Source organism: Neopelma chrysocephalum, unplaced genomic scaffold (genome assembly GCF_003984885.1).
Source record: "Neopelma chrysocephalum unplaced genomic scaffold, ASM398488v2 Primary Assembly neopelma1_164, whole genome shotgun sequence".
Lineage (NCBI taxonomy): Eukaryota > Metazoa > Chordata > Aves > Passeriformes > Pipridae > Neopelma > Neopelma chrysocephalum.
This window is the reverse complement of record NW_020897826.1, coordinates 65,548-76,412: the sequence shown is the minus strand read 5'-3', so window position 1 is coordinate 76,412 and position 10,865 is coordinate 65,548. Positions and strand designations below refer to the sequence as shown.

Here is a 10,865-nt window from a genome sequence, read left to right as displayed (position 1 = left end):
GTCCACCCAGACGTAGTGCCCAGGACAGAGCTCAAGGAGTGTTTGGATGATACTCTTGAACACAGAGTGTGACTCTTGGGGATGGGCCTGTGCAGGGCCAGGAGTTGGACTGGATGATCCCTGTGGGTCTCTTCCAACTCAGCACATTCTGTGGTTCTGTGACCAGAGCTGTAGTTTGGAAGAAGAGCTGAGTTATGCCCAGAAGACCCTGGGCTGGTGTGTGGGCAATGGCAAGAGCCAGGATGGTTGGACAAACCTTTTAAAAGTAAGAGGGGCTATAAATCATCCTGTTCAAGTTTGCTCTGCGACTTCAGCAGGTGACTTTCCCTCATGTCTGGGGACTTAGAAGTTTTTTCTAATAGGAGTCATTTCCTACCAGGGTTCACCTGTGACAGCAAGGTTTGGATGAGATGGGTGGCACAGCCTGAACCAAGGCCTGGGATCACTCCATGAGGGTTCCTTCACTCACAGCTCTGTGTTTGGAGAGGAAAACCAGCCTGTTTATAACAGAACACTCTGTGTAGGCAGCTGGAAATTTTGTGAGAGCTCAGATGTCACCAATGGCTTCCGCCACCTCATTTTCACCTGTCTGAACAATTTGTTTGCTGTGATGTTCTGCTCCTGGACTTTCCAGGAGAGGGAATCAGCATGTTTGGGTGCAGCATCCTTGTACCTCCCCGCTGTTTGTCCCAGGTGGGCAGTGGAAAGTAGCAGCACACGAAGAAGGCCACTGATCTCCCACTGCTCACTCAGCACTTCCTCCTGAACGTGACTCATGAGCTCACTGCAGTTAAACCCAAGAGCTGCAATCCTCAGTCTCACATCCTTCAGTCCTGGGAACAGGATGAGGTTGGGAAGACCTGGTCATCTGAGGGAACCAGGTTTAGGAATCAGGTCTGGGAACCAGTGCCTGGGCTGCTTTGATGCCTGGAGGCATCATGGGATTAGGACGTTTGCTTTGGTCACAAGCACCGACTCCAGTCTGGGTTTGAGCCATGGGGTGTTTTCCTTTGTGTCCCAGACTGGCAGCTCTGCCAAGACCCCACTCTGCTCCGTTGGATGGATTTGGTGGAAGGGGCTCCACAGTTGTGCTGTGCCTGACAGGGTTTCGCTGGTCCCTCACCCAAGCTGTGAACACCACTGAGGCTTCCTGTTGTGGTTTCCTGCCTCGGCTGAAACGCCTCCTGTTCTCCCTTCCTGTTCTCATCAGGGCCATTTCGGGGCTTGATGGAGACAACAAACAAATAGGTACAGAATGGTCTGGTTACCATAAATCCAGCTCCACGAGGGTCTTTGCCCCACGAGGGTTGGTTCCTCCTCAGCAGTTTCCTCCTCACCCTTATCCCATTCCCACCCACCTCGAGCACAAATTCAGCCAACCCCTTCCCAGCTCCAGTGATCTCAGAGGCTGGCAGGAGGCAGCCTTGCCACTGTGGTGCTGAGAGGGATGAAGGAGCCTGGGGGAGCCCCAGCAGGGCTGACCACCAGCCCAGACACAGCTCCAGCCACTGCCTGAGAGCAGAGGCCACAGCAATGGGCTCAACCCATTGGGTAGTGACTTCTCCCACAGTGTTCATAAATAAGGGTCAAATTGGGAAGAACCAAGGCAAATTGCCCAAAAACCCAGTGTCCTCTTTACTCTCCCAGTGTCTGCTTTACTCTGAACACGAGTGACGTGTTTGTGGGATGGGGACAACCACTCTGACCTTTCTTGGGGTCGTCGTCTGCGCAGGGAACAAATGAGACCCTTCAGATCTGATGATGTTTCCATGAATCACAGCAAATTGGCCTCTGTCAACACCCTCTGGGTGGGATTCTGGATGATTCAAGATAGAGATACAGGACTTGTGTAGATACAGAAGAAGGGCCTCTGCAGCGACTCGGTCAACAACGTGCCCCTTTCTGCCAGCGGGATCAGAGTATCAGCCAAATTCAGAAACCACCAGAGTCAGGTATTGTGGGGAAAAGAAAACATAGATTGTTCAAAGGACAGTTAGAGGAAAGTTTCTTCTTGTTCCCATCGACTGATGGTTGATGTCTGCCCAGAAGCACTTGGGCTTATCTCTATCTCCTCGTGCTGTGTTTGGTGCAATCGTGTATCTAAATTCTTCTTAGACATCTCATGTTGTAATCTTACTGCATTTAAGATTCTGGCCTCAGAGACCTCCTTGACAAAACTAATTTACTCAGAGAGGTGAAAGAATTTCCTTTTATTGTGAAAAGAGGGCTGGAGAGAAAATGGTAGGAAGTCAAGGCTGAAAACTTCGGGATGGATGTGAGAAGCACTTTTTTAATAGTGAAGATAATTAACCATTTGGAGTGATTCACTGCAGGATTTGGTGCATTCTTTATTGCTTGGAATCTTTAAATCAAGCTCAGATGGGTTTTACTTATACTTTGTAGCTCTATTTAGGGCAGGGTGGAGGAATCCTGTGGGATGCTGTGGATGGGGATATGGATAGAGTGCATATTTAGGAAGAGGTGCTGACCTTCTCAGGAAGTAGGTGCAGTGAAAGCACCTGAACTAACATTTCTCTCCTGCAGTGCTAGAACAGGCAGAAAAAGCAAAGGCAATAAAGGATTTTAGTTTTTTCACAAGTATTGGTCAAAGTCCTGGGTGTGAGGTTGTGGGTTTGTTTGTTTGTTTGTTTGTTTTTGTTTTGTTTTTGTTTGTTTGTTTTAACATTCTACTCTAACATTTATCCCTGATGTTCCTCTCCACAAGAGGTTTGAAATGACTCAGAGAGTCAGCTGAGGGCTGAAGAACCTCAAGACAGAGGAGTCTTAATTCCAACTAACCATTTTTGCAAAATTATGTGTCAGTGAAGAACATTTAGGGCAACGAGCGACTGGTGAAGGGTCTGGAGCACAAGTTCTGTGAGGAGCAGCTGAGGGAGCTGGGGGGGCTCAGCCTGGAGAAGAGGAGGCTCAGGGGAGACCTCATCACTCTCTACAACTCCCTGACAGGAGGGGGGAGCCAGGGGGGGGTTGGTCTCCTCTCCCAGAAACCAGCAGTAGGACAAGAGGGCACAGCCTTCAGCTGTGCCAGGGGAGGTTTAGGTTGGACATCAGGAAGAAATTCTTCTCAGAGAGAGGGATCAGACACTGGAATGGGCTGCCCAGGGAGTGGGGGGAGTCACCGTCCCTGGAGGTGTTTAAGGACAGACTGGGATCAGTGCCATGGTCTGGGTGATCAGGTGGTGTTGGGTCATGGGTTGGACTCCATGACCTCAGAGGTGTTTTCCAACCTGGTTGATCCTGTGATTCTGTGATTCCATCAATTTTCCCTTCCAGACTGAGCACCAGCAGCGCGTGAACCACCCGGAGTCGTCCCAGGAAGGTCCCGGAGATGCCGGATGCTGCCGCCCACCTGCCCTTCTACTACGGCAGCATCGCCAGGTCGGAGGCCGAGGAGCACCTGAAGCTGGCGGGGATGTCGGACGGGCTGTTCCTGCTGCGGCAGTGCCTGCGCAGCCTGGGCGGGTACGTGCTGTCCGTGGTGTTCGACCTGCAGTTCTACCACTACCCCATCGAGCGCCAGCTGAACGGCACCTACGCCATCCTGGGGGGCAAGGCCCACTGCGGGCCCGAGGAGCTCTGCGAGTTCTACTCCAAGGACGCCGACGGGCTGTGCTGCCCCCTCCGCAAACCCTGCAACCGGCCCAGCGGGGTGGAGCCCCAGCCCGGGGTGTTCGACAGCATGAGGGACAACATGGTGCGGGAGTACGTCCGGCAGACGTGGAAACTGGAGGTACCGGCCCTTTCCAGGAGTGGGAATGTGCAAGGGGTGCTCACGCCCTGCTGCTTGCCCCCCGACCCCTCTGCCACCGCCACCCTGCCCGAAGATTTATGGCGAGGAGATTAGAGTTCTTTGCTTTCCTGCCCAGAAGAAGCATCTTTCCCAGAGGAAATGTTAGGTGTTTTCTCCTCCTGCATTCCAGAGAAACTTTCTCTGGTATGAGGAAAGAGAGAAGAACTCACAGACATACTAAGGGTTTCTGGGGTGGGGAGGGAAGGGGGCCAGCGATGATAAAAGCCCTGAGCAGAGCAGGAGTGGGGCTTTTCTCAGACCCAGTGTTCAGAGCACCGTTAAGATAATTTCCTTGGAAGTCCAGTGTTCTTGACTCTGGAAATAAATTTTCCTACAATCCTTCCACTGCCTAGCATTTCAAGGGTACCTGTGTGTTATCTTACTTCACAGCCACTGTCATCCCCCTCCTGCTCTTGCATCATCCTCTTGTTCTTGCCCCCTCTAGAGCAAGGTCCTTCTTGGAGGCTGATGGCACTAAGAACAGTCTTAATTCCTCTCTTTCACAGTTCCTTCTTCAGAAACAGGTCTAAACATCTTCCCAAACCTTCTTGAGCTCTGACAGAGCCTGCCAGAGCTCTGGCATTTGGATGATCCTCTGGGGCACAGGGTGTGACTCTTGGGATGGTCCTGTGCAGGGCTAAGAGTTGGACTCGATGCTCCTTGTGGGTCCCTTCCAACTCTGTGATTCTGTGACTCCCCCTCAGAACACCTAGAGTTCCCTTTGCCAGCTTTCCCCCACGTGTCCTTCTCTCCTCTGCAGCCCATGGGATGCTCCCTGCCTTAGATCAGTGCTCTTCACATGAGATGCCTCCAAATTTTGTGCTGAAAATGGAATGAAACCAGACTTAGACTTTTGCTCAGGTCTTCCTCTCTCTTTGGAGTGGAGTCTTTGCCTATTTGAAGGCTTTTCCTACGTAGAGGGTTTTTTTTTGCCAATGGAACTGTTACCTCTGAGCCTGAGGTAGTTGGTAGTGGATCAGGTCTCTCATTTAAATTTAGATACTATGATAGTAGTATCTAAATAACTACAGACAGGTTCCTGTATTTTATTACAGACTAGAATACATATAATATATGAATAAAGCAAAACTCTCTAAGTGGTCACACTGGCAGCCCTGTAATTAATTTCCTTCTACCTCCTGTCACCTTGACAGTGGCTACTCAGACTCCTCCAAGTGTGATTTTGTTGTTTCATTGGAAGGGGCTGCCTGGGAAGGTGGTGGAATCACCATTCCTGGAGGTTTCCAAGGAATGACTGGACGTGGCACTCAGTGCTCTGAGCCAGTTCACAACGTTGGGATCGGTCACAGGTTGGAATTGTTGATCTTGGGGGTCTTTTCCAACCTAATTGATCCTGTGATTCCATATTTTAATTCAAGTCCTGGCAGACATACGGCTCAGGAATTGTCCTTATGGAGCCTTTCTACAAAAGCTCTCTAAATTTGGCCTGGTTTAGAGCAAAGGTATTTGACAGAATGAGGTATTCTATAGGGTTTCTATAGCAGAATGAGGTATTCTGGACCAGAATGAGGTATTTTGTGCCAGAATTCTATACCAGAAGCAGGTGTTCCATGGGGTTTCTCCACGAAGCAGATCTGTGGCCACTGACAGATAACACAAAGGACATCGCCACCTCCTGGCAATGAAAAATAACAGTTTAGAGCAGGTGTGAGCTCGGGGAAATGAATCGAGGGTCCCCCACTTGATTTCCAGACTGCACTGCTCTTGCCAAGTTCTGGTGTCTGGAGCTGGTGAGCAGCCAGGAAGGCAGGAGCACCAGAGATGTTCTGCTTTAAAGAAAATCATGGAATTCTGGAACCTCCTGAGTTTGAAGGGACCCACAAGGCCGTGCCCACTGCCCTGGGGAGCCTGGGCAGTGCCCCAGCACCCTCTGGGGGAAGAACCTTTCCCTGAGATCCATCCCAACCCCCCTGGCACAGCTCCAGCCCTTCCCTGGCTCCTGTCCCTGGTCCCAGAGCAGAGCTCAGCGCCTGCCCCTCCGCCTCCCCTCGGGAGGAGCTGCAGCCCCCGAGGAGTCTCCCCTCAGTCTCCTCTGCTCCAGCTGAACCAGCCCAGTGCCCTCAGCTGCTCCTCAGACCTTCCCCATCCCTGTGTGCTTCTTCTGGACACTCTCCAACATCCTTCTGACGTTGATTAGATGTTTCTGACACTGTGGCCCCCAAACAGCCCCCAGAACTCGAGGTGAGGCTGCCCCAGCTCAGAGCAGGGTGGGACAATCCCCTCCCTGGCCCGGCCGGCGATGCTGGGCCTGATGCCCCCCAGGACACGGTGGCCCTTTGGGCTGCCAGGACACTCTGCTGACTCAGACCCAACTTTCCACCCACCAAGAGCCCCTCCCAAGGAATGCAAGGCTGAAAGACACCCCACAACCCTGGCATCAAGTTCCACCACATTAATGTGATGATTTTTTCTTCCCTCACCAGCGAGTCAATGGACTTCAGCTGGATTCAAGGGATGAGGTCAACTGAGAGAAGAAAGGAATTCTGCTCTGCAGCAGAACAGAATTCTGCCATGACCCATTGTTGGGTCACAGTCACTTTAATTAGGAAACCCTCCAAGTTTCCTGCGTCATCTGCCCCAACTGGTGCAAAATCAGCTGTGCTGAAGCCTTGCAAAGGTGCAGCAGAATGGCAGGAGGTCTCCTTTCCCACTCTTTTCCAGGGGGATGCACTGGAACAGGCCATCATAAGCCAGGCTCCACAGGTGGAGAAGCTGGTTGCCACCACAGCCCATGAGAGGATGGCCTGGTACCACGGCAGCATCACCCGGGACGAGGCTGAACGGAGGCTCTACTCGGGGGCACAGCCTGACGGGAAATTCCTGTGAGTATCCAAACCATGGCAGATGCTGTGATCCCTGTGCTTTTTACCCTTTCCCCACCTCCACCATCCTGTAATTATTGCTTTCACATGACAGTTCTGAGAGGAGGTTTAGCTGATTGTGGTCAGGCTGGTTACAGATATTTCAAAGACAGGGGGTTAAGACCCCAAATCTGTTATTGCCCAGACAGCATCTGGACTCCATGAAGAGCCAATCTTGAGCTTTATTTATTTCTCATGTTGAAATATCTCTATGAAATGTGCTTTCCACTGCACTGGATGATATGAAATACAGGGTTCAGTTGATGAAGGCATTTAACACTGACAGTTTGGCAATGTATGGCCCATAAAACACAGGAGAAAGCATTTGCTCTGCATCTCTGCCAAGGTGAGACAGCCCTTAATTGAATTATCTCCTGAATGAGTCAGGGAAAGGAAGAATTAGCTGGAGAACGGTTCATCAGGAACTTTAGTGATGGGACAAGGGGGAATGGGTTTAATCTGAAAGAGGGGAAATTTAGATTGGATATTGGGAAGGAATCCTTCCCTGTGAGGGTGGGGAGGCCCTGGCACAGGTTGCCCAGAGAAGCTGTGGCTGCCCCATCCCTGGAAGTGTCCAAGGCCAGGTTGGAGCAACCAGGGCTAGTGGAAGGTGTCCCTGCCCATGGCAGGGGGGCAGAACTCGATGATCTTTAAGGTCCCTTCCCACCCAAACCATTCTGGGATTCCATGAGAGAGGCAAAAACCAGAAGTTGAAGGATCCCCCTCGGCATCTTCAGAGGGGTGTCTGGAAGGTGGCAATTCCAACAGTGGATTCAGGGACACCTTTCCACGTGCCCACCCACCCCTGGCAACCATGACAACTTGCAGGGCAAATTCTAGAGCTACTTTTAATAGTTCTCCTTCCTTCCAGGCTGAGAGAAAGGAAGGAAAACGGCGCCTACGCCCTGTCCCTTGTCTATGGCAAGACTGTGTATCACTACAGGGTGGACCAGGACAAGTCTGGCAAATACTCCATCCCTGAGGGCACCAAGTTCGACACACTCTGGCAGGTAAAGTGCTGGGGGTGCTGAAAACTGGTGTCTGAGAAAGCACAGGCATTTTTCACTTGTTATTCTGAGTTGGAAGGGACCCACGAGGATTGTCATCAAAACCACAGCCTTGGTGTGATCAGCACCAGGCTCTGACCAACTGTAGCTGTCTTGAGGGACAGGAAAGGCCATATGAACCTTTAAAGGCTTTAAAAGCATCCATGGGTGGTGATATGGGTGGTTCTTTCCCTTCCAGAAACCCCTGAAATTGCTCATCCCATGTCCCTCCCGTGTGTTTCCCAGACTGCTCCAAGACTGGCAAAGCCGTTGGCTACAGGTTGCCACACCATGTTCCAAGGGACTGGTTTTGGTGCAGAGTAGGGGAGTGCAGAAATCTGGAGCCAGCTGCTGAAATCTTTCTGTGGCTGAAGATCCCAGTGGCAGGAGACACATCCTGTCACCCCTGAGAGCGGGAAGGGGACATGGCTGTGATGACCCAGCAATCCTTATGGAGGTGGGGTGGGTTTTTAGGGAATGGGACACATGGTCCAGCAACTCTTGGCACTGCTGGGGAGTCCATATCCCCCCCCCCAGAGCCCAGCTGTGCCCCCTGGCACCCACCTCAGACCTGCTCCAGGGAGCAGATCCCAGAGCTTCCCCCTGGGCAGGGCTGCCTGGGGGGACAGTAACTCTCTTTTGCTGAATTTTCCAAATTCCCAGAACTGTTTTCACTCTGAGTTTGATTGAAAACAAAGGCCTGGGGGCACTTTTATGGCAACAGAACCATGTCAGGCTCCCAATTGCAGCTGAAATCTGAGCCAGACAGGAGGAGAAGAGAAAGCCTTGTGTCCCTGTGGTCCAGTGGCCAGGGCTGGGCTGGTTGTCTCCAGCCACAGTCAAATCCCCGCTGTGCTTGGACCAGTGGTGCTGCAGGGAAAAGCTGCCTGGGATCCTCAGAGCTAATGCTGGAGTTCCTCTGGGAAAGCAAAACGTTTCTCTCAGGCTTTATCAAACACAAAAGGACTTAAAAAACCTTTCTGGCTGGGACAATAATATTACACTGAAAATCTCATACCAGAGGTTTCCTTTTGTCTTTCTTTGGTCCTTATCTGACTTCCAAAGTTCTTCCCAGCTCTGGCAGATATCCAAATATACAAGCACTTACTGTAGGACATCCCTGAGTGAGCAGATCTCCTTTTAGACAGAGGAGAGAAACATTCTAGTCCTTGCCTGCCATAAATCTGAGAGGAACCATTGCCATAAGCCACAAAAGTTGTCTTAAACAAAAAATAGAGGTGATTTTTTCCCTCACAATAATCTCTTTTTCCTCCGATTCCTTCTGCAGCTGGTGGAATACCTAAAACTCAAACCAGATGGGCTGATTTTCTACCTGAAGGAAACCTGTCCCAACCCCAACCTGCCAGGTGAGCTGACATCTCCCAGTGCCACCCCTGGCCTGGGTTTGCCATCGAGTGGTGCCAGTTTGAGTGGTGCCAACCCGCATTTCCCTCCCTGTGTCCAACCTTGCTCAGCCCTTGGTGGGGAGGGAGCACTGAGGTCTCTGCTCCTCTGGCAAACTGGGCCAGTCTCATGTCATGTTGTCTGCTCAAAGTGGCCACTCTCCTGGCCTGGCCTAAGGAGGCCCAAAGGCAGGAGCAGATGGGGAGAACCAGTGCCTCAAATGGATCAGGGACTCCTGGTGCCAAACAGAAACTCTGAGGAGTCTCTGAAGCCAAAAGGCTTCTGAAAATCACCTGCTGTTCAGGCAGCAGGAAACATGTCCTGCAAGGCTGGGTCCTGGTGGGTCCCTGGAGCTGAACGATCCAAACCATGGGTCACTTTGTGCTGGTCCAAGTGTCACAAATGTCCCTTCAGAGCCTGCCCATGGGAGCCTCACTCTCCTCAGCCATTCTCTGCTCTGGGACTGATGGAGACTGATTATTCCCACTGATTTGGGAATAACAACCATATCCAGGCACGTTTCCACACCTTTTTTTTGTCTAAAGCTGTGAAAACTGTCCTTTGGGGGGTGGAGGGGATGTGATCAGACACAGCCCTTCAAAGACTGCTCTGATCCTGCTAAGGCTTAGGCAAACTCCTAATTTCTCTCTCCTGATTCGCAGCATCTGCAGCACCAGCTCCACCAACCCACCCCTCTGTGAGCGTAAGTTTTTTGGGGGGTCTCTTTTATTGGTACCTCAGTGGTTTAATGCTGTTGCATTTCAAGCTTTGCTGATCAAACTCTGCTCTCCAAACTCTGCTTTTCCCTAAAACTTGGTAACTCCAATGGACTCTATTAGGCCCATCTGTGACATTGTCCCTTTTCCAGCTCGGATGGGGATGAGGAATCGCTGGGCACAGCTACTGTTGGAGCTGAAAATGGTTTCCATTCATACTGAGCTCCTTGCAACACCCTTGGGGGGGCCTCTGCCCCTGCCCTCCTTGCCAGGCAGGAGCGAGGAGGACGTGGTTGGATTCTGGGAACACTCAGCCCACTGGCCCTTGGCCAGGTCTTTGTGCTCCCTTGGCCTTGGGGCACGTCTGGGCTCAGTCACAGCTCCCAGAGCTGAGCTGTGTTGAAACCAGGGAGTTTGGGGGCTCAGAGCTCTTCCCAGAGCCCAGTGGAGCTGAGTGAGGCCTGAGCACTCCCCCATTGTCTCGGGAGCTTTCACAATCCGTGCTGGGCTCCCACGTCACAGGATCACAGAATATGCTGAGTGGGATGGGACCCCCAGGGATCACCAGTCCAACTCCTGGCCCTGCCCAGGACACCCCAACAATCCCACCCTGTCCCTCAGAGTGTTGTCCAAACGCTCCTGGAGCTCTGGCAGCCTCGGGGCCGTGCCCACTGCCCTGGGGAGCCTGGGCAGTGCCCCAGCACCCTCTGGGGGAAGAACCTTTCCCTGAGATCCATCCCAACCCCCCTGGCACAGCTCCAGCCCTTCCCTGGCTCCTGTCCCTGGTCCCCCCAGAGCAGAGCTCAGTCCCTGCCCCTCCTCTGCCCCTGCCCAGGAAGTTGGAACTGCAGTGAGGTCTCCCCTCAGTCTCCTCTGCTCCAGCTGAACACACCAAGTGCCCTTGGTCTGCCCTTCAAGGCCCTTCCCCATCTTCACTGCCCTCCTTTGGACACTCTCTGATGGCTTCAGATCTTATACTGTGGTGCCCAAAACTGCCACGTCCTGG

At 52.1% G+C, this 10,865-nt stretch overlaps 1 protein-coding gene across 1 annotated transcript in view; it reads left to right on the top strand.

The window, feature by feature from the left end:
* Positions 1–1,867: 1,867 nt before the first annotated feature.
* LOC113976450 (tyrosine-protein kinase ZAP-70) overlaps positions 1,868–10,865 on the top strand; it is a 13,720-nt gene continuing 4,722 nt past the window's right edge. The window contains exons 1-6 of the mRNA XM_027701631.1: positions 1,868–1,952; positions 3,295–3,751; positions 6,494–6,654; positions 7,565–7,703; positions 9,028–9,106; positions 9,806–9,846. Of these exons, the coding sequence (XP_027557432.1) occupies positions 3,350–3,751; positions 6,494–6,654; positions 7,565–7,703; positions 9,028–9,106; positions 9,806–9,846 (822 nt within the window). The 5' untranslated portion in view covers positions 1,868–1,952; positions 3,295–3,349. The remainder of the gene's footprint in view (positions 1,953–3,294; positions 3,752–6,493; positions 6,655–7,564; positions 7,704–9,027; positions 9,107–9,805; positions 9,847–10,865) is intronic.